This window comes from Ochlerotatus camptorhynchus, unplaced genomic scaffold (genome assembly GCF_037179485.1).
Source record: "Ochlerotatus camptorhynchus isolate MF236.1 unplaced genomic scaffold, CSIRO-AGI_Acam_v1.1 ptg000330l, whole genome shotgun sequence".
NCBI lineage: Eukaryota > Metazoa > Arthropoda > Insecta > Diptera > Culicidae > Ochlerotatus > Ochlerotatus camptorhynchus.
Genome location: NW_027040818.1, coordinates 8,998,115 through 9,022,567, shown reverse-complemented (window position 1 = coordinate 9,022,567; position 24,453 = coordinate 8,998,115). Strand labels below are relative to the sequence as shown.

At 39.5% G+C, this 24,453-nt stretch overlaps 2 protein-coding genes across 2 annotated transcripts in view; one reads left to right on the top strand and one right to left on the bottom strand.

Moving 5' to 3' along the window:
- The window catches only part of RhoGEF64C (Rho guanine nucleotide exchange factor at 64C), a 670,047-nt gene that overhangs the window by 41,382 nt on the left and 604,212 nt on the right, over positions 1–24,453 (bottom strand). The window lies entirely within an intron of this gene.
- On the top strand, positions 32–15,453 carry LOC135708506 (uncharacterized). The gene is made up of 3 exons (XM_065230623.1): positions 32–112; positions 14,780–14,936; positions 15,005–15,453. Exons 1-3 carry the CDS (start codon positions 32–34, stop codon positions 15,451–15,453), a joined length of 687 nt encoding a protein of 228 aa, XP_065086695.1.

Below are 24,453 nucleotides of genomic sequence, written 5' to 3'. Positions count from 1 at the left end.
GACGATGCTGACGAAGTTTGACTGCGTGGTAATGGACGACGAAACCTACGTCAAAGCCGTCTACAAGCAGCCTCCGGGACAGGAGTTTTATACGGCAAAAGGAAGGGGAAAGGTAGCAGATGTTTTCAAGCACATCAAACTGTCAAAGTTCGCAAAGAAATATCTGGTTTGGCAAGCCATCTGTACCTGTGGCTTGAAAAGCAGCATTTTCATAGCTTCCGGGACTGTCAACCAAGAAATTTACGTGAAAGAGTGTTTGAATAAACGTCTGCTGCCTTTCCTGAAGAAACACAGTTGTTCCGTACTGTTTTGGCCGGATTTGGCATCTTGCCATTACGGTAAAAAGGCCATGGAGTGGTACGCCGCCAACAACGTGCAGGTGGTTCCCAAGGACAAGAACCCTCCCAACACGCCAGAGCTCCGCCCAATTGAGAAATACTGGGCTATTGTCAAGCGGAACCTAAAGAAGACCAAAAAAACTGCTAAGGGCGAGCAGCAGTTCAAGGCAAACTGGCTTTCTGCGGCGAAGAAGGTGGACAAGGTGGCTGTACAAAATCTGATGGCAGGGGTCAAGCGTAAGGCCCGGCAATTCGGATTTGGAAAAGCGGAAGCCTAACTGAATATTTTTCCTGAATTTTATACTAATTGAACTAGAAAAAGAAATTTAATTTGATTTTTTAAATAAACGATTTTACCGATTTACACGCGTTTTCCCTTGACCAAATTTTGACTGTATCACCCTTTATGGCATTTTCAGCAAGACAACGATCCAAAACACACTTCTAAGTATGTACACACTTAATCTAGCTCGGTAAAATCTCCAACAGCCGATTACCTCGGCATTTACTTTTGCTGATATCTCTGCAAAATATCTGTTTGTTAGCTGATATTTCAGGAAACAGTTATTTGTAAGCTGAGTCTCGGCAATTGTTAAATAATTTGCAGAACTACTCGGCAGTTGGAATCTCGGCGAAAAAATTTAAGTGTATAAAGGAATGGTTTCGTGCAAACAAAGTGTCGGTTATTTTCACGGTTATTTCATGGCCTAGCCAATCTCCTGAAATCAACCCCATCGAAAATTTATGCATTTTCAAATAAGGATGAACTTTGGACCACAGTTCAAAAAGAGTGGTATGCCATACCAAAGGAAACTTGTCAGTGCTTGGTTGAGTCAGTGCCAAGAATATTGAACAAGGTTCTACTTAACAATAGAGGGTACAGTGGTTACTAAGCGTCATTAGTCGTATAAAATTTATACGATTATTTTCAAGCTTTCTATACTATAGTTTTATGCAACACACATATTTAACTGACCAGGCATATTTTATATTTGATTCTAATGAGTGAGCCATTTAATGTTTTAAATTTGAGTTTTCTCGTGAAATTAGTTAATTTTTATTACACTGTCAAATGTTTAACTTTAAAGTCGAATAAAATGAAGTTGAATGAACATAATCTAAAATTTCGCTGTTATTTTGCCAGCACCTATTTTTACGACCAGCAGTGATGTATGTTACACTCACAACATTTACTGCGTACATACTGCACAATTTATTTCTAAATAATATCAATCATCACACTAAATGACAAGATAGCTTATGTAACGTAATATCAACTCTAGACTGAACTTGGCTTAATTTGCACCAACTTTCCGATGCTCCGTTATATTTGAAAAATTGTTGTGCCATTTTGATAAATTAATCGATTCAAAATATCGATTCAAAATTATTGATTAAATCGGTGAATCGTTTATTTTCAAAAAAAAATGAATCGATTCACTGAGATCGATTCTTGCCTCAAGATCGCCCAATGCAAATAAAGGGTGTCCACGATGAAATTGCCACACTATGAAATTGTTCTAACTTTTTAACCGTTGGGTAGAATTTAATGAAAATTTGGGTGGATTTAGTTCATAGTGCATTATTTACATCCTGCAAGTTTTAAAGTCCTGTGATCAAAACTCGCGGAAATGGAGTCGAAAGAACAGCTCGTGCGTGATAAAATCTTGCGCATTCATCACGAGAACAAGGATCTCTCGCATCGTTCCATCGCTAAAACGTTGGGAATCGCGAATTCCATGGTGTCACGAGTGATTAAGCGGTTCGAGGAACGGTTGACCACCGATCGGAAGCCCAGAAGTGAAGGAAAAAGTATTCCGTACAACACCAAAAATCACAACCGCGTAGTTGGGGCCTTCAACCGAAATCCGAACGCCTCCGTTAGGGATGTGGGTGAGAAGCTGCACCTAAGCCGAAGTTTTGTCCAGAAGGCCAAAACTAAGGCTGGGCTTCGAACGTGCAAGGTACAAAAGGCCCCTAATCGCGACGAAAAGCAGAACAAGTCCGCCAAAACCCGTGCCAGGAAGTTGTACCTCAACATGCTGACGAAAGTTGAATGCTGCATCATGGACGACGAAACATATGTGAAGGCCGACTTCAAACAGATCCCCGGCAACCTGTTTTTCACGGCCAAGGATAAGTTCAGCGTTCCGGAGCATGTCCGCACTCAAAAGATGTCCAAATTTGCGAAGAAATTCCTGGTTTGGCAAGCCATCTGCACGTGCGGGAAGCGGAGTGCACCTTTCGTGACCCAGGACACGATGAACGGACAGGTGTACATAAAAGAGTGCCTCCAGAAGCGGCTGCTTCCTCTCCTGAAGGCCCACAACGTCCCAACAATCTTCTGGCCGGATTTGGCCTCATGCCACTACTCCAAGGACGTGCTGAAGTGGTATGCGGACAATAAGGTCAATTTCGTGCCGAAAATGTTCAACCCTCCCAACACTCCGGAGCTCCGCCCCATCGAGAAGTACTGGGCGATTATGAAGCAGCACCTTCTTAAACGACCTAAGGTAGTGAAGACAGTCGAGGAACTGAAGAAAGTATGGGTTTACATGCAAAAAACGGTTGATTCACAGGTTGTGCAGAATCTTATGGCCGGGGTTAAGGCCAAGGTGCGGGCATTTGCGTATGGACTGTAAATGAAATACGAGTAAAATGGTAAAATGAAGTTTAATAGTTATTTCTCAATCCCTGAAAATTTGATGGCAATCGGATGAAAACTCGAATTTTGCGAATCAATTTTGTGTGTGGCAATTTCATCGTGGACACTTTAGAGAATGAAAATTTAATTCCGACGCCATTTTGAAATCCGAGATAGTGGCTTCCTATTTCAGAAAAAGTGGGAAATAGAGCCAAATACCTATCAATATAGGTATTTTTTAGAATTGGCATGTCATCTAGGGTTTGGAAATAGATATGCGACACTATTTTGAAATCCAAGATGGGGCTTCCTGTTCGAGAAAATGCGGATAATACTGTCCAGTACCCATCAATATAGGTATTTTTGGAATCGGGATGACGTCTAAAGAATACAAATCGATATCCGCCGGCATTTTGAAACACAGGATGGTGGCTTCCAATTTCAGAAAAATAGGAAATACTGTCAAATACCCATCAACATGGGTATTTTTTAATTAGGGTTACGTCTGGAGGCTGACAATCGATATCCTACGCCATTTTGAAATCCAAGCTGACGGTTTCCAATTTCAGAAAAAGTGGATAGTTCTGGATGTCTAGATGCTGAAAATTGATATTCGACGTCATTTTGCAATCCAATATGGCGGCTTCCAGTTTAAGAAAAAGTGGGAAACACTGTCAAATACCCATCAATGTGGGTATTTTCGATATCCCAGGACCGTCTAGAGGCCAGAAGCCAATGTTTGACACGATTTGAAAATCTTACATGAAGCCAGTGGTGGCGGGGGGACACACCCCTCGCCATCCCTCTCCAAAGGGGGAGTTTGGTAAAGAGAGACGAAAAAACCGATTTGTACCTTCCTTAAAAGTTGTCCTAGCTCGCTTGTCTAATATCTATATACAATCTTTACACTGCCGTACTCTAACGGAACTATCAACTCTAAAGGGTGATACGGTCAAAATTTGGTCAATATCAACTTGACGTATTTCTTTCAATTTTGCATTTGTGTGTAGAATGTTGCTCCTATTTTGATTTTGGAATTCACTCTTCAGTTGTCAAAATGCCGTCCAAGCAAGAAGAGCAGCGTATCAAAATTTTGCTCGCGCATCGCGAAAATCCGAGCTACTCGCACGCAAAGTTGGCAAAATCGCTAAAAGTTGCCAAATCAACCGTTACAAATGTAATTAAAGTTTTTGGGGAACGTTTGTCGACAGCCAGGAAGTCTGGATCGGGGGGAAATCGAAAACCGGAAGCCGCTGAGACGACAAAGAGAGTTGCCGGTAGTTTCAAGCGAAACCCTAACCTCTCTCTCCGAGATGCCGCAAATAAGCTGGGTGTATCGTCTACAATCGTGCATCGAGCCAAAAAACGAGCCGGACTATCGACTTACAAGAAGGTAGTGACTCCAAATCGCGATGATAAACAAAATACGACGGCCAAAGCGCGATCCCGGAGGCTGTACACGACGATGCTGACGAAGTTTGACTGCGTGGTAATGGACGACGAAACCTACGTCAAAGCCGACTACAAGCAGCTTCCGGGACAGGAGTTTTATACGGCAAAAGGAAGGGGAAAGGTAGCAGATGTTTTCAAGCACATGAAACTGTCAAAGTTCGCAAAGAAATATCTGGTTTGGCAAGCCATCTGTACCTGTGGCTTGAAAAGCAGCATTTTCATAACTTCCGGGACTGTCAACCAAGAAATTTACGTGAAAGAGTGTTTGAATAAACGTCTGCTGCCTTTCCTGAAGAAACACGGTTGTTCCGTACTGTTTTGGCCGGATTTGGCATCTTGCCATTACGGTAAAAAGGCCATGGAGTGGTACGCCGCCAACAACGTGCAGGTGGTTCCCAAGGACAAGAACCCTCCCAACACGCCAGAGCTCCGCCCAATTGAGAAATACTGTGCTATTGTCAAGCGGAACCTAAAGAAGACCAAAAAAAAAACTGCTAAGGGCGGGCAGCAGTTCAAGGCAAACTGGCTTTCTGCGGCGAAGAAGGTGGACAAGGTGGCTGTACAAAATCTGATGGCAGGGGTCAAGCGTAAGGCCCGGCAATTCGGATTTGGATAAGCGGAAGCCTAACTGAATATTTTTCCTGAATTTTATACTAATTGAACTTGAAAAAGAAATTTAATTTGATTTTTTAAATAAACGATTTCACCGATTTACACGCGTTTTCCCTTGACCAAATTTTGACCGTATCACCCTTTATGCTTTCATCTACTCCATCTATCGTATAAAAATTACCACTACAATCTGTTATTTGAAATTAGCATCTTCAACTATTACATGGAGGGTTTGAGTCAGAAAAGTGTGAAATACTGTCAAATATCAATCAATGTGATTATTTTTGGAGTCGGGGTGACATCTACAGGCCGGAAATAGATGTCCAACGCCATCTTGAAATTCAAGCCACCATTCCGATTTCAGAAGAAGCCCTACAAATGGCGTTGAATATTGATTTTCAGCTTCTACGCGTCGTCTCTTTTCCAAAAATACCCATATCTTAGGGTATTTTATACTTTTTCGGAAACCCGATGACCACCATCTTGGATTACAAAATGGCGTCGAATACCGATTTTTGGCATCTACACGTCGTCCCCATTCCGAAAATTCACGTATCTTAGGGTAGTTGACACTTTTTCTGAGCCGGACATCGATTATCTGCACCTTCGCGTCGTCCCCGTTCCGAAAATACCGATATTGTAGTGTATTTGAGACTTTTTCCTGAGCACGATGGTATATATCTTGGACTCCAGAACATCCGGACTACATATAATCCAGATGCCATCCCTATCGGCACCCGATATTGTGCGGACACTATATTTTCATGCCTGAAGACGCGACGCGTGACAAATCGAATGAGCCCCGAATTGAAGTGAAAGTGGAAACAACGAAGGAAGCATGTTTCGAGTCATTCATTGCGTCAATTGAAACAAGTCTTTGCTTCAAATGAAATGAGCTCATGCACTTGTCGAACGAAACAAGCCATAGTCAAGTCATGTTTGACAGTCTTTGTTTCGAACATGCAGAACCCTGTTCACGAATTTATGCACTTCTAGAGTGAAGTTGGGCTGAATTTTTCAAGGAATTCAATCCCGTGGTCAGAATTCATATACAAACCCGTTAAAAGTTTAGTATTAGCATTTAAGTGAAAATAAGAGGAACGTTAATAATGAATTACAGCTTCATGACGTACGCATTTGGTACATCACATTTCCGTGGAAATCACGCGGTCATTGTCAAAATTTTATGTCTATTCAGCGGGACATGGTTTGAGGTACGTTCAAAACCTTGAAGGTACGCTATTGTACGCTATAGGTACATTCCAAAGCAAGTATCATAGCATAGCATAGCATAAACCAGGTTGCACAATGTCGTAGGTGGTACGAGCTCCAAACTGTTGTTAAGAAGGAGACCCACCTTCATCCGTTGCTGTTAGATAGTAATAATCACAATAATTACTACCTCTCAGATAAAGGATGTGTCTCCCTCCAACAGACCAGAGCTGTCCTGGCCAGGGCTGGCAAATGTCATTTTCATTTTTGTTAGAAGAGTAACCCATAGGATATGCCCAGCCGGCGTTGCTGGCAATCGTTATATCAAGCATTTAATAAATAGAAGCTGTAAGTAGTTCATCTATCCATTGTTGCTGTCCATTACCTAAACATATTATTCAAAACAGTCTTCAGATTTTGGAATTAGGAAACGTTATCAGCTCGATCCTGTTGCTCCTTTGAGCCTAAAAATGTTTGTTGATCTTAAACATATGCACAATTCATTATGATGTGTAAAAGGTTATTAATAGTATGTGGAATCGTCGATTAGAATGAAGATTCGCCCTTGGCCTAACTCCCACTGTCTGGCAGTGGTATTATGGATAAAATCTGCCTGCAATAATTTCTTATGAATGCAAAGAAGCTTGAATCCGGGAGTTAGAAGGTAACAGCTCTACCGCAGCTGCAATAGCCCATTTCAAGAACGCAAGCATTCCGAAGCCACCTTGCATCCATCTAAAATAATTTCGTTAAAAAAATTTCAACGGGAATTGGGAAAGTTTTCGAGAAATTTATTGCAGAACATTGCCTACATTCCACGGCAGCAAGTCATATGTAGCATCAAATAATCACGCAAATGTAATCCCACACCGCTGGAAATCCGCCATCGACGATGACGCCGATAATGAGCATTATCAATGGCGATCACGAAATTCACCGAAGCGTGACGGGTATTTATCTCCGTCATCTAAACCCAAAACACCGCCAACAATACACCGCACGAGCATCCGGGATCACAAGTGGAAAATCAATCGGCCTATTGTTTTCCCCAGATACGTGCCCCTTGCGATAGTGTAACACAATAGCCGAGCGATATCAACAAGCATCAGTGGCAGCGAATGCCTAATTCTACACCACCACCATCACCACCACCACCAAATCCCATCCCGATCCGTCACGGGGTGGTCAGTTTGCTTGAATCTCTGTGTGTGTGTGTGGGACAGGCATTATAATAAGCTGATTGCTGACGAGTTGCGATGCGTGTGTTTAGTTGAAATCTGATGGCCTAGATTTTAGCTAAAGCATCGCTTTGCTCCACTCAGCTGACGGACGGACATAATGGATTTAGAGGCGGTCCGCTGTAATGCAAACAAATGGCTGCCAACAATCGGACACCAAGCGCCGCAATCACTAGGGGGGGTGTCGTTGTTAGTATTATTATTATTATTAGGTGAAGAGCTTTGTCGCCGAGGAAGGGAAACAATGTAGCACACTCACTACTCTATAGAGGGAGTTACCTTTGACCCATTCGCTAATCGGATTCCGCATCGGAGTTCGCAAAACGGCCAACAGTTCGACCATAAATATCATTTGAATATGCAAATTTCGTCTCTCTAATTAAAGTGATTTATTGTTGGGTTTTTGGGTTGGACGTCCATGTTGTGGGAAGTGCTTTCACCCGGATTGTGGACAACCATGCGGCTCCATAATCTCTCTCTCTCTCATGGAGACGCATGGTAGAAGCAAGGACAAAATAGGACACCTGCATTCCGATCGTCATTGTTCTCCTATTTGGTCGGAAGGGGATTATTTTTATGAAGCCAACCGCATCGGAACCGGTCGGTGTCTGTGACTATGGCAGCAGTGGCGGTTTCCACCCTCACATTATTTCCGAAACACGCTCATTCACAATCTGTGTTCACGTTCCACAATTAATTTCATAGAGCAAAATAAATCTCATTATGTCGTTCGTTTTTCATCCGACCAAGCGACCGACTGGCCGACGACGATGACGACGTGAATGGAAGGCTCTGTGAGCCGCCCGGCACCAGTTGGGTATTATTCAAAATATTTGCGGTTTCCTGTTTCCCAATACCGGACACCACGCGGCCAAGTCCAGAGCCGTCAGGAGCAGCTTCGCCGTTGTCCCGGTTTTTCATCTCGCTCGCTGCCGGTGGTGGGCGCGGAATAGGGAGCGGCGAAAGGGTCACCCACATTAAACAACGGGATTTAGCGACGCAAATCCTCGCCAAACTTGTGTTCTCGCTGCTGCTGCTGCTGTTGCCGGTTCGGGAAAGTTCAGTTCACGATGCTGGCTAATTATTTAGAATTAATGTGTATGCTAATCTTCACCGCGCCTCTCGTCCTTTGTTGCTGTTGTTGTTGTTGTTGGCTATTCTGAACATGAATATGCGATTTCGGGAAATGGCTTGTTTAACCCTTATTGTTTGACCATCCGAACCGGTAGGTTCGGTGCTTGGATTGAATCCGTACGGTGAGTTATTTCGAGGCGATCCGTTCGGGGCTGATGGGGCAGGAAAAGCCGGCTACTTCTTCTTAGTTGGACTATTTACGTCCCTACTGGGACTTTGCACCGCCACTCAAAAACTTATAGTTCTTTGAGCACTTCCTCAGTTGTTGATTGAGAGCTTTCTAAGCCTGTACCATTTTTGCATTAGTTTAATAGTGCGTGGCAAGTACAATCCAGCATGGTCTTGCTTTATGACTGCACCTTCACCGACTGAGCTAATGGAGGCCCCCAAAAAGCCGGTTTATTGTTTGCGAATAACTTCTGCAGTTGGCTTTTTGATGTTGTCGATTGTCGTTGAAAATTGCAGAAGGTCTGTTGCTCATTTGCGAAGGGATTTTCGGGGATGATTTTCGATTGTGAAAGGCTCTTCTACTGTAAAGGTTGTCTTTTGGAGGTGGGAAATCGTTTTAAGCTGCAAAATGGGTTTACTTCACTGCAAAATAATGAACTTTGTTTGTGGCAGCGTTGTCCCACGATATGGGTTGAAGGAGCTCAGGCAGTTTGAAATCTTATTGGAAAAGTCAGTTCAGTAATGAGATCGATCTCGACTTAAAAAAAAAATCTTTGCAACGATACATGTTCAAACTAACTTATTGATTCTACGCGTATTAGTTTTGATCCATTTTCATGCATTCTCCAAATCGTCCTGGAGTTCAAATCAAATGATCTACTGAATCAACCACAACTTCAACAGTATTCATTAGGTCTCTGTTTATGTTTTCCAATCCATTTCCATGTATGTCATATGATGTAGATACTATCTCTCGTACATGTGATGTTGATTAGGCATTTTTTATCTAAAGACTGTTCTCGAAAAAAGTGATACACACAAAAATGGTCGGCAAAAGTTCATTTTAAGTCATCAAAATTTCAGGGAATAAATTAAAACATTATGGTGAGATTTCTACTTCATTGCTTTATTGGATCTCTACGTCATAACCAATTGCCTGCACCTTGCTTTTGGGACCGAATTATTTTGATACTTTTACCCACTATTACTTCAAAGCCAGCTCGTTCTCCAACACCTTAGGTGTTTTACGGAGTTTGCCCTTCATGATGGCCCATAGCCCATAAAAACAACATTGTTGTCTCTGTACCAGTCTAACACCGGCCGCATGTAGTGGCAGGATGCCGTCCAACACAGTATCTCGCTTTCGTGGAACTAGTACACTAATAGAATTTCACATATTTTTATTGACGAATTTCTATGTAAAATTCCACATGATTTTCATATAAACAGAATCCACCCAAAAGCACACATGAAATTCAAGAGTCAAATATATAATATGTGTGGTTACTTGGCTTTATATAGCATAGCATTGCATAGCAAAGCATAAGCGATTGCACAAATCCTGGGGGGCTATATAATGGTCAACCAATACATTTTGTAGAAAATATCGTGTGTTGCCGTGAAAAAAAAACACTTGGGACTAGTGGTTTTTCCCAAGCATTAAAATCTACAAATCAAGCATCGCATTATACACCTGGTCACATCCTTACAATCGCAAGGGATAGAAAGGAAAATTAGTCCAACATCTATTTAAGAAGGTGCAGGGAACCCATACTACCTTCATAGATGCCACGAGAGGGAACATTTGTGTCCGTGGAAAATGGAATATATTTAGAATAGAGATTAGCAATATAAAGTTAAGGTTATGTGAAAATGTAAACAAATTTGAATTAATGCAAAAAGAAAGATCTCATCAAAATTATTTGCTATAAGCCTGTCTTTCCATGTTTTCGAAGCTGTTTCATGCATTATCCTTGCCAATACTCTCCAGCAACCGTTTTCTTTTCACACCGAAGCATTCATCACTCTTTCGCCTGCGCTACTGTATTGGAGGCAAACCGCAGGATTCACAGCAGAATTTGCAGACCTTTCAGTGTTTGGAGTACATCTGATCACTAACACCATCATAGAACGATTCATATTGTTATGACGATCTTCAACTATCCATAAATTCAAGTCACGTTTCTCAGATATGTTACACATGTTACAGGTTACACATGGTTTCTATGTGTACACATATTAAGTACACTCAGAACATATTAATTATTTCATTTATTAAGCTAAATTATTAATGTTTATGTCCAAATGTCAAATTCTTGTCATGGGACAATTTTTTTTTATAAACCTTGAACATTTAATTCATTCACCTTTCACATATCTTGTATTTGTTTTCCTAATCAAAAGTATAAGACGGCTAGTGTTATGGCTAAAATTTATATGGTTTGATTTATTCTTTGGTTGTGGTTTGGTTTTGATTTTTTTTTCAATATGTCCACAAGTATTTCGTTTGTGGTGTTGAACGAGTTGCAGTTGTCTGTGGAAGTACTGCAAAGTTTGATAGGTGAGTTGGGTTAAATTATGTTCAAATAAATCACTTTACTCCGAAGTCGAGGCTAATGACTGTTTAAATAATAAAAACACTTCTTTTTTGTCTACAGAAAACGACATTGATTCCGCGAAACTTTCAACATTCAGTAAGGACGAGCTGGAGTAAATTTTCAATCCGGAAGATTGGAACACCACCGAAATTTTTAATCGACTGGCTATATGGGGGTAGGATAAGGTAAAAACTCATTAATGTGGTAATATATATAAAAAATAACCACTGGGATTTCAATTTCTAGAGTTTGAGGAAGTCGATCTCGTTGAGAGTGAAGCATCAGAGCAAGCTGAACCTAACGGTGTTTTTGAGATTGAAGAGATTGAAAAGGAGAATTTTGTCCTAGATGGTCATGCGAAACCAGAGATAAACGATAAAGTCAAGGAGCGTGTGCCATTGAGGCAAATTGAAGGCGGTGTCTCAGGTCTCTCCACCAAAGTACATCGGAGCTGGAAGCTTTTGAGAGTGATCCCGCGACTGAGGCAGCTATGCAGTGGTTGGATCAGAATAGAAATCCGTGGACAACAGCCTTAGATAAATGGGAACTTTCGTACCCCATTCGTAAGTAGCAGCTTGGAAACAAGAAAATCATAGATGAATTATATAGGCACTACAAACTATACCATGAGGAGCACGGATATCAAGCGGTGAGTTTATGCGGTTTTTTTTTAAATAATATATGTAGTAGTTTAAGATTAGAGGGAGCTTACGGATGATTCTTAGTAATTAAAAGCCGTATAGACGCATAGTTTACATGAAGTTCGATCACAGATATACAAACAAATTTATAAATATATATTAAATTTCACAAATTTATTAACTTCCACCCAACAGTACGATTAGGTATTTGATTAGGAAAGACAATTATATCGTCGGGCTATCTTGAAACATAAACGATTAGTTAAACGTCGATTTCTCATGAATGACAACATATCCACGCAACTAACTACAAAACACCCTGAAGGCCCACGCACATTAGATCCGGATCGGACGCGTGTCGGCAAAGTGACAGCTAAATCTATTGTCTAACTGTCAAATTTACGTCACCGCAACGCAAACGGATCTAATGTGGGTGGCCCTTGATACACGCTAACTTCTGCTTACTCACCAGGTGAGTCGAACGTGCTCACTTTCGTGGAGTTGTCAAAAATTGAGTAAACGAGAAATGTCAAACTGAGTAAAAGCCACTCAGTCAGCAAAATTCTGGACTTGGAAAAAATGCCAGTCATGTCGGAGGAAACCTCATAGGAAATGTTACTCAAAACCGACTGAAATGCCGTGAGGTAAGTACGAATTGCTTAGGAAAACGGTGTTGAAGCATTTTCTGCTCCGGTAGAATGAATCCGGAGCATGCAATTACCATTTTCTTGAATAGAAATCAAAACAAAAACCCTCCCGCTACTGAAAATACCGCCTAGTGGACTTGACTCAGTCTACGTGAGAACGTCGTTTACTCAAAAGTGAGTCAACATAAGGCTACTCAATTTTGAGTAGCCATACTTGCCGCTGAGATGACTACATTCGACTCAATTTTAAGTTAACCAGAATAAGCGTGTAGAGCAGACTTTAATGTACCGGGTGGTGTAGTCAGTCAGCGTGGGTGTGCTGTGAGTCGTGAGAAATTGACCATTAAAGTAATTCTTTACGTTCTGAGTAAGGCTCATCTGACTTGTTATTGATCGATACATAAATACCTATAGAACTTGAATCTGTACTGCTGCTGGTAGGTGCACAACACGGCCAATCATACCAACTCAGCGACTGAGATTTATTGACTCAGAGAATTTTCGTTCCATACGAAATTTAATCAGATTTGGAATAAACTTCAGTTACTCACAAGCTATGAGTAACTGCAGTTTATTCCAAATCTGAGTAAATTTCGTATGGAAAGAAATTTCTCTGAGTCAATTAATCTCAGTCGCTGAGTTGGTATGATTGGCCGTGAACCAAACTGATACGGTAGTTGTGATCGTCAATCTATGCTCTGACTAGTATGTATAGTTTATCCCGTTTATCCAAATTGGAATCATTGTGTCACTTATGTACTACATTCCTCCGAAGAACACGTTACCCATTGATTTCTACCCACCGCTTTTCCCGGCGGGTTTTCAATCAGCCAGTCTGTTGCATGTTAGTAGTGTCAATAGAGAACTAGTCAATCGCAGTTCTTCGGGGGCAAAGCTGTATTTGGCAGCACAGGAACATGCGCATGGATTGTTTACTGTCTGGGATCTGTGGTACTACGTTCCTGGTTGGCATAGTTCGATTCCGTTCCTGTAGTTGCACTGTAGACAAACTATCCGATACTGTTGGAGTTTTAGGTCAGAGCACTTAATACCTGCCTGTTAGGAAAAAATCGAATGGCTAAAAAACATTAAAACTATTTATTTAACTTACTAGAGAAACCAGCAACTAGAACTATCCAATAAACTATTCCAATCTGCTAGTACCAGAGCTTTTCAACGATTCCGGCATTACAAATTTTTATAAAAATAAAACCAAAACTCACCTACGCACTAAAGAGCCTGAACTTATTTTATTTCAAGCTGAACATTGCATTAGGTCCTAAGTAACATTGACAGATTCTCTTCGTCGACTTTCTCTTTGCATCCCCACGGCCATGCTGACAGATCGATAAAATAAGCTTTTATGTAACATCTAATACGTCAACCAGATAAAGAAACGGTTTTGTGCTCAAAGTTTTAAACGAAATAGAAAGTCGATGAAGAGAATCTCTCAATGTTACTTAGGACATAATGCAATGTTCAGCTATTCTCACTGCACACTACTCAAACATCAATTCAAGCTGAACATTGCATTAGGTCCTAAGTACTAAGTCCTAAGATCGATTCTCTTCGTCGACTTTCTATTTCGTTAATAACTTGAGCACATGCCCGTTTATTGTTGTAATTGTCGTATTAGATGCTAGATATAAGCTTCTTTTATCAATCTGTGTGCTAAAAATACCTGGGAATGTTTTTACATGGCCGTGGGGATACAAAGAGAAAGTCGACGAAGAGAATTTCTCAATGTTATTTAGGACCTAATGCAGTGTTCAGCTTGAATTCTGAGGCTCGTTCTTAGGCCCAAACGCAATGTGGGCGGACGCGAAACGGAAACGGCATGTTTGACAGTGGACACAAATGACATCAAGATGCCTTACCGAAGACGCTTGGATTCTAACTATTCAACAAGAAGGCTTACTCAGATCGGGCCAAGGTGGCTATATATAGGTGTTCTAATGTGTTAAATTCATGATTCAGCTTCAGTTACAATTTGCTCTAAACCGTACTTCCCGGCCCCGCGACCTCCTCGACCATATAGTGATAAAGCTGTATCACCATGGGTATATACCCACCATGGATTGGGCTTTTCTGCTGTCGCTGCCGTTTTGCTTCCACTATCATTGCGCTTGGGCCTTAGGAGCGCAGTTTTCGTGCTTTATTTTTGTGCATTACGCACCTAAGGAGTGTAGTGTAATTATAAGTATGTAACAAGGTATGGATGTGCTTATACAAGTGCGCTTTTATGTTGTCAAGCTTCGTTAAATTATACATATTTTTTGCTATTACAACATATATGTTTTCTATTCTCTTCGAAGATTGACGTTGATTTTCGGTTGATGTATGGTATCGACGATGGAGTTAAGAAGTGGAATTTGGCGTTTCCAAAACTGGTGAAATACCTAGATCGACCATACAAAGACGATTTTTCAAAGAACATTCTGGAGTGCCTAACATCTCCAGAATCTGACTTAGGTAAGTGACCTGTTGTTATTTTTATTTAGACCTGATTCGAAGTGAATTACTTGTATTTTTTATTTTAGATGTTAAAACTTGTGCCGTTCTCCTGCTCCTGAACAATGTTCTAAAACCAACAAAGGTAACTCGAAAATTTAAGCCATCGATTTTGGCAGCTCAGGAAGAAATCATATTGTTTGCGGCATCAAACGACTTGGCTACTGGCGTCTTCACTAAATTTAACGAAGACTATTCTAAGTACGGATTTCAACCGGTTCCGAAACTGATATTCATCGGCGAAGGTATTGGCTCTCTTGAAGGGGAGTTTCAGGTACGTTTTCAGGACTTCAGTTATCGATTCGATAGTGCAAGTAGAGCCATAGATGTGCTGGTTAAATTCTGTGGAGTGTTTGGTCTGGAGCATTCTCGTATTTCAAGATTGGTTTGGCTTTTTATATCCGCGTTCTTCTACAACGTTCCAGTGCAGGAGCAGTACGAGTGTATTAATAGTTTAAAGGCGTATCTTTTGAATTGAACATGTTTGCTTGCTTCATTGTTCAGTTGCTTTAACATTAGAATTACACAATGAAACAAATAAAAGAAAAGCAAGTCAACTAAAGGCTAGTATTGTTAGTAAGGTAGAAGAAACTTTAATCAGAGACAGAAATCCGCAGACTGATTTTGAAATGCACAAATACATGGAACGGCTCAAACAACCGTTCGATTTCATATACTCCGATTATAAATTTTTTAAGCATTTAGAGAAGCTTGATATTTTCCGTTTTCCCTTCACAATTGCTACTGATAAAGATCAAACATCTGTTAAGTTGTGTCAAGACCAGGAAATTGACAATCGAAAAGGTCATATTGTTTTGATGGATGTTGAACATCAATTAAAAACGTTTTTTAGTTGTGATCGCATTTTAAAAGAAACCATTTCTAATACTATTACTCTAGAGAAGAAAACAGCTATAAGTAAAATTGTTGACGGAAAAATGTGGAAAATAATTAAAAATAAGTATCCAGGAGAAATTTTGATTCCCATTTCCTTATATTCAGATGAATTTGAAGTGAACGATTGTCTAAGTGCGCACAATAAGAGACATGTAATCTCTGGTACATATTTTTCGATACTTACTATTCCAGATCAATATCGTTCAAAGCTATGTAACATTTTCGTGGCTGCTATGATAAGAAAAGTAGAAATGAGCATTGAAGAAAATGGAACTACATTTCAAATAGACAATGAAACAATCCAGGTTAAATTTGTGTTATCAATAGTACAAGGTGATAACCTTGGTATTCACCAGTTACATCAGATTATGACTTTCAGTGCACATTTTTACTGTAGATTTTGCTCACGACCACGTGATCAGTGTCAAACTGATACTAAAGAACATTTTGAATGTCTTCGGACAGTCGAATCTTACAATTTTGACGTGAATCTTAATAAACCATCAGAGACAGGAATTAAAGGGCCATCAATATTCAATCAATTACCTTCCTTTCATGTTGTCGAGAATTTGTACGTTCATAAAACCGTGTTCAGTAAAATTGCTTTAGACATTTCCCTAGTAAGAATGCCAGACTTGAATGAGATGTTTTCACAGCAAACAAAAAGTGTTGTTATCAGGGCAACCGCTAGTGAGTTAAAAGCATTCACTCATTATTTCTCGTTCATCTTGGGCCTTTCGTTCCAAGTACAGATCTGGTTTGGCATTTTTGTAAAGTTTTGGTCAAAATTACAGATACAATTTTGTCGCCATTGTTCAATGAGATAGATTTACAGGAATTGCACCACCTCTGCTCAGAACATCACGAACTATATCAGTCACTGTTTAATCTGCGCCTTAAACCAAAACAACATTTTCTATGCCATTATAGTTCCGTTATTAATATGAGTGATACACACTTAGAAATAACTAACTTTACACGTGATGGAATCAATCTTTGACATAAAAGATGAGACGTAAACAAACATGTCATGTAATATTAAGTGCTGCGAGACTGAAAAGTTCGTTGCTCGACGAAAAGTACGTTTGATTGAGCTATATTTCGCGTCTGTTATGACTCAAATTTATGTCAAAATTGACGCTCGTATATGTCACTCTCAGAGCACCTAAATTTACATGAATTTTTCTAAGTGTGTAGTGTTATTTCAAAGATGAACTATCGATACGAAGCTAAGCTCAAAACCATTTAAGGAATATGCCCATGTTATTTCATCGAGGAAAAACATATGTTATACACTATCCCAAGTAACACCAAATGTTCCATATACATATTTGGAATCCTAGTGTTACTTTCCAAAATGTTTTCCAGTAAAACGCTTGAACTATTATTCCTTCTTCTATAAGATTAAAAAAGCGCAGAAGGTAGAGCCAATGAAACATCTTTATGTCACAGCATGTAATGTGTAATTTCTCTAACACTAAATAATATGTCATATAAAGCATTTCAACAAACATAATCTAAACTAACATATGCAAATTTTAGGTTCTCATTTTGTCCTATAAACTTTCCAGTAGACCAGAAATTACTTTTGATTTCTAAGGACCTTTCATAGATTTGAATAATGTATTTATTGTAGAAAGGTAAAAAAAAATTGTGTCATACATAAGTGTAGGCCGATTTGTCCGGAACATTTTTGTACGATTCAATTATTTGAAGAGAACAGAATTAATTATCAGTTAGGGTAATGAGCAAAAATTTAAAGTGCGCTTTCAAATTTTTGGTGGAATTAACAATTTTGCCTCTCAAAATGCAATGCGCCATTATTTTGTTCCTGATTCCAGCAAAAGTTTAAAAAGATTTTTGTCTTAGATTTTGCGTAATCATAAAATAGAACTTTATTTTATTTCTAACTGTAATTTCATACAGTGAAACAATGTTTAACCTGCTCATTGATAACACAAATAAAAGAAACAGACAGTTTATTTGATATAATTATAAATGATTGTTTTATTTTTTATCACATCAATATGGAGAAAACGCACAGCGCATGCTGCAAATTTTGATATATCTTTAAAAAACAGCTCATTCCCAGCTTAATGACATGTGAATTTGCACGAGGTTTTTATTTATATTTGTTACAGACACGGTCAAAATGTGAAAAATGAATCCTAAGAATTGTTTTACTGTATGAGACAAACAATTGTGGAAAAAAATCAAACGTTAAGGTAATTTCACCAAGAAAAAAAAAGAAGCTAATTCATGAGGCTAAAAAAACAAGATCCCATGAAAGTAATCCAAATGCAAACACCGCATGCTACATAAAAACTCGCATAAAATCTTTCAATATAAAAAAAACATACCGATTAAAAAAATTTAAATGGTATCTAACGTGCTAATTGAACATATTGATTAACAATAACATTCATCTAATTTTAACCTCAGATAGCCTAGTTGGTAATGGCATTTTGGTTATTGATTTTAAGATTCAAACAGAGGACCAAAGTTTAGTGATTATTTTTGCACGCTGATTGACTTCCAGTGTATCAAAATTGATGAAATTTTGAATTTCAGAATAGAACACTATGTTGAGAGCAGGCAAAAGCTCGTGTTAAAGCATCAAAGCCAGACATGGAGAGATTTGTAGCTTTTTAAAAACTGATTAGAAATTATGTTATTTTCATATCACTGTCCTATACTGGAAACTTTAGTCGGCAGTGTGTTTTGAAAAACCCTAATAACCAGAAATAGTTGATTTAGTTTTTGATGTACCTGAATGTCTAGAATGATCCAAAATACGACATTCTTAGGACATTTCCAAACATATTCCAGATGGAAAAGATGTAAGTATTCCATGTTTATGTAACTAGAAAAAAAACTTTAATAGGACTGGTAAAAAACATATTTAGCGTATTGAGCAATCATTCCAAACACATATGTAACAGATTGTCAACGAAATTTAAATATGACTTTAAAAAAAACATATTTGGCTACTACCGATTGGCTTTCTGTTGTATTGTTTACACCTATTAAATGTGAAAAATGTCGTTTCTCGTTGTTCAAACATGGAAATCTAAGAAATCCAAACCAAGTTTAACAGTGGTTCCCGCAAAATGGGTTTATATGGGGGTTTATAAAATTCATAGAATAATTTTTCACCAGATAACTTATGGATGCTGTTACAAAACATTTGCAGGCTATGCAAAATCTTTGTTATGGTTGATTATGTCTAACCTGCCAAACGAAATGTACCACATTATTTAATACACATAGACTTTTATTTGTTTTGATGAAACATATTTGACCATACTTCTGGTTTGTACACTGAAACATAAAATACTTGATTCGTGATATTTGTCAAACAAAATATGTAATCAAAATTTTATTCTTTTACAAACGTGTTTTCGAATACATGAGTGATGCCAATTTAAAACAAACAAATTTACAATCCTAATGGATTCGTGCGCTTATGTTTTCTATTGCACTTATCACACATTAGTATGACTCAATTATTAAAATAGTACTGTTGTAGTACTTTTATACGACAAACTAAATACCATACCATTTGAAATTATGTTTTTAGTGTTGCTTGGGATGTATGGAAGCCGCTCTACAATTCACTCATGATGTTTTAAATAAAGATTTTTTTTTAAATCTTCGATAGTAGAATCAGTGAAACCATGTAGTTTGGAGATGAAAGATTATTTCAAGAATATTTCTCCACCGTATCCAATCCAGTTTGGTATAAACTAACAAGAAGCATCTCATCTAAAATACAAAGGTACTATATATGAAATAACAGTAACCGAGCAGCTGAGGATACAATTATTCGATTTTATAGATCTTCTGATCTGTGATGCCAGCGTTTTTATAGTAGGACTGTCATGGACCGTAGGATTGTTTGATGAACATTTTTTAGCATATGAAACACTCGAAAAAAGTCGCGTTTACACTATTCTCAATATCGATGAAATTGATGGTCCACCGATTATGCCACACAACATTAATAGCAAGATGTATTTTCGTAAAAAGCATGATTTCGATACAATGAATGTTTAAATACCAACTTTACTTCTGTGTACTGCAGAATGTTTATATAAGGATGTATAAATAAGATTTTGTAAAACTAGTATTAAGTAAAATTTCTCTGTACCAACTTTAATATGTGTAGTATTATAAATGATGCAAACAATTAAACTGTTTTTTGATACGCTAGGACTTCCAATTCTCGCTTTCAATCGTTTTTTTACATTAAAAAATTGGTGGTTAAAACAATTTAATTAATCCTCTCGTATACCATAAACCATACCATGAATATTATGTGCGAGATTTATAAAATTATTACTTTCTTCGATATAGTATTCATGTGCCGGCTCAATAGAAACTATTTGACGTCTGCTAAAGAGTATATTTGATTGCGCTTGAAATGTATAAGTCTATGTTATGAAATTGTTTTGACAAGGTTTATTCATGTCATATGAATTGCGCATACACTCTATGCGAAGATAGCAATGGCAAAAATCTACACGGTAAGAAAAAAGTACCCAAAAGTAAGTTCTTTTCATACATCTCGGCACTTTACTGCGGGAACCCAAAAGTAGGTAAAGCGGGTCAAAGTAGTTTTCATTTACTTGTGTGCAATTCGTATGGAATTTTCCACTCGCTTTCTACCCAAAAGTAAGTTAGTTGTACCCAAAGGTAGGTAAATATGACTATACTCAACGTTGAGTTCCCACACTTTACTACCCTTGTTGGGTGGTTTTGCTCCTCCGTTTTTGACAACATTAAAAGGAGGAAAGGAGACAAACTAGTCAAAAGTAGGTAAAAGTGAACTGGCCGTTGGGTTACTTTTTTCTAACCGTGTATGTGGTTTGCTTAATACATTCAATATGGATTTTATGTGTTGATCACATTGCAAAAAATCATGTGTGGGACACATAAAAACAATCAGTGTAGGAGGCGCTTCTGGAGGCACTCGTCCCGGTTGATTTGCCCGTTGATGGTACCCGTCGTGATGTACGGCTGGCTCATCTTGCCACACCCATAGATGGCCTACCAAACCAAGAACTTTTTGGCAAATTTGTCCATCTTCTTCTTCCTTACCTCCTCAGGAACGGCCAACCGTGATGTGGCAACGTAAAACTCCTGCCCCGGCAACTGCTTTGTGTGCGCCTTGATGTAAGTCTCGTCGTCCATCTCGGCGCACCTCGGTTTCGTTAGCCACTCCCGATACAGCTTCCTGGCTGGCACGGGTTTTGACCACCGTATTTTGTTTGTCGTTCCGATTCGGTGCCTTCCTGACCTTGTAGAAGTGGATGCCGGCACGTTTAATCGTTTTTTTTGGACAAACCAGATGGAAACATCCGCCTTCTTCGCCAAATCGTGCATCGAATGATTCGGCCGACGCTTGAATAGACTCAACACTTTGCTGGCCTTCATCGGTGTTCTGCCGCAGCCTGCCCGCCGCTGGGTCATCTGGGTCTCCTTGAATGACTTCCTCACCCGGGAAATCGTCGATTGATGGATTCCCAGGTGTTACCCGATCCATCTGTGGGACGCAGTCGGATTTTACAGTTTTGATGTCACAGCAAAAGTATAGTATATATTAAATTGATTTCTTAACTCGTTATCAAAGAAAAAGTTCGATAGGTTGAAATTCGGATGCAATTTGAGAGTTCTGTTTGTGAGGTGCTCTGTCGATGTCTATGTAGTACAAGTCAATCCTGGACGGTATGTCTTGGATACAAGCTCTTACTCTTTAGTTAACTCTTTTATCAGTCATTTGTGGTCCGATAGATTGGAAGCTTGGAGGCCAGTTTAGAACAATGCTGTATAAATTTGTCCTCGATGTTCTTGGAGATGATAGCGGTGCGAAAATGAAATATGTATTAGGAAAAACACACCAATCACAGAATCACGCCGAGCAACTGAATCCGATCAGCGGTTGAGGGCAGCCTTGATATCTAGCTGCTTGCGGGGAGCCTTTAGTTGTGTACTGGAGAACACCACCACTCATTACACGCGGTGATTTAATGAACAGCGTTTGTTGAGACCGGATGGAATTCAATTTTGAAATCTGTGTTGGAAAGCGCTTTTCGTAGGCAATGGGTAACCATTTCATGATCATAGCAACACTTGCAATTTTCAATAGTGAAATTTTGAAAAAAGATAAATCCCTAATTTAACAGATTCGTAGAAAAATATCCAATCGATTTGCGTATTCATAATTAAAATCCATCATCTCTGGATCAAAATCAGACCACTTTCATCACGAGACCGACTTTGGATTCTGAAATTGCAACCCCAATGTTGCCTTAAAAGTATATGGTATGTCAGATTTTAACATATGGGAACTGACATTCGATTGATGACCTTGACAAATAATATTTATTTATTTATGACTAAACATCAACAGGCGTTATTGGCTTCAATGATGTAACCTAAACTAAACATGAAAAGTACTAAAACTAAACATCAATAAGTCAAAGCAAGTTAAACTTTGCATTAGGTTCTAAGTAACATTGACAGATAAGAAGCACTGCTGCTGCTGACACTGGTGACCGGACACCACCACACACGATGATTGAATGAGCACCGTTCAGTGAGACAGAATCGAATTCGATTTTTAAATCTGTGTTAGGGAATGCGCTGTTTGCAGGCAATCGGTGATAATGTTGAACACTATTGCAATAGTTGGACATTTGTGTATTTTTCAATAGTGACCTATTGAAAATTAGTAAAGTGTTCATTTTAGCAGATTGGTAGATAAATGTCCAATCGTTTGGCTTGTTTAGAATTAAAATCCATCTGCTATTGACAACGTTATATGTGGTCAAAACCTGACCTCTTTTCGTAATGCGGTAGATTTTGGTTTTTTGAAATTGCACCCCCAATATGTTTCCGAAAGACGTAATCCTACGTCAAAAATGCAATCTGTACAATCTGTTTGTCCAGCCGCATATGTTTTACCATGAAACGTATGGTTGTACTGTTCGGTCTACCTATAGTAAAAGCATGTTTCATTGCTCAACCATATTGTAGTGTGTATTGGCTCCATAAGGAAGCTTATGTGCATGATTTAGACCTTGATGCAATCATCTCCCAACGAAACTACGACGATAATGACGGCAAGTTCAAGTTCACCAACTGTACAGCTACAACACGGTACCTCAAAGCAAGTTTCGGTCCTTGCACAAAACCGTTCCCTTCTCCGTCCAGTACAAACAATTACCTCCAATCAAGTTTGGACCCACTCTTTGGCCTGACACTTCACCGTCACCCGTCGGTAACTGAACTCGGAACCTCTTCCAAGCAAAAATTCATTACCATTTCCATCCACCGCCATTACTGCCGACTGTCATTGTTATTATCATTGCCATTTTATTAACACCAGCCGTTGTTGTTTGGTCGCCGTTTGTGCGCTTTCCTTTTCGGTGGCTTCCTCGCATTATTTTCGGCATTATTATGTGTACCCAAACAGCTTCAAGCTTTCGGTTGTCATCGTCGTAGTCGTCCACCGTCCCCTCCCTATGCTCGACAGACTGCTCCTTCCTGTTCATCTTTTTCGGCAGTGCTTGCGGAAATAACAATCATGAAAGAAGGCCTATCATTATCGTTATTGGGTTTGACCATCTTTATGGAGTCTCTCGCCGGTCTCCGGCTCTTCTGCCAGTGGAATGACGACGCTGCATTCAGTTATCATTATGTTTATTACACCTTCCGAGAGGGGATGGTGGGAGTCGGTCAGTTTTTGCGCTGACGATGACAATTGCGAGTTTGCTGGCTGCTGAGCTTTATTATTGACTTTCTTTTCTGCAGACACAAAAAGGTTTAAAATGAAGTAAACGCATCAACTTGTTTAGGTAAATTGCATGAATAAAATTCCAGTCCCGGATCGCATCCATTATTCAAATTGAGACAGTCCTTCACGCAGGAACATGCATCACTATGATATCCTGAATCGGCCATGTGCGGCTTTTTTCGGAGCCACTAATCATCCGGATGAAATGTGCCAATAGAACCGGAAAAGCGGCGGTCCCACCCCTGTCTCGGACGATGGCGCTAACTTTGATGAGGATGATGCAGCAACAGTCAGTGCCGACGATGGATGAGTGGGCTGAACGGGGCAATGAAACCAAATATCGACCGTCAGAGCCGGTCTACTGCTACTAAATATCTACAACCCAGTGTGTAGATGGATGACGGTCGGTTAGTTTTCCGCCGATCCAGAAGGAGTGAATGTTTTCCCCGGTGAAAACAGCACGCTATTAATCAGCACCGTCAAGCGAAGCCTTGTGGCAGAAGCTAAAAGTCAATTAGCTTCGGAAACCGAACCGTACCGCGGATGAATAGCAGTTGGAACACTTTAAGCTCGCTGGTATTTGTCTGCAAAGTTGTCTTTGAATTTTGATTTTCAATTTGGATTCCAATGAAAATGCTGTGCAACTTTGAGGCGAGTACAATTTACAGCTGACGCAGAACGGTTCGTTTTGGGAGCTGCCAAGTTTGTTGCAAAAAGACTACATGCTGTATGTGGATACCCAGCAGACTGATGCAAAATTTGAAATTTTCGCTCCACAGTGCT

Bases quoted from the DNA above. Each gene is read 5' to 3' on its own strand.
- LOC135708506 (XM_065230623.1), top strand. From the start codon at position 32: ATGGACGACGAAACCTACGTCAAAGCCGTCTACAAGCAGCCTCCGGGA. The intron at 113-14,779 runs GTAGCAGATGTT...TTCTCTTCGAAG, and splicing joins CGGCAAAAGGAAGGGGAAAG to ATTGACGTTGATTTTCGGTT. The intron at 14,937-15,004 runs GTAAGTGACCTG...TTTTTATTTTAG, and splicing joins ATCTCCAGAATCTGACTTAG to ATGTTAAAACTTGTGCCGTT.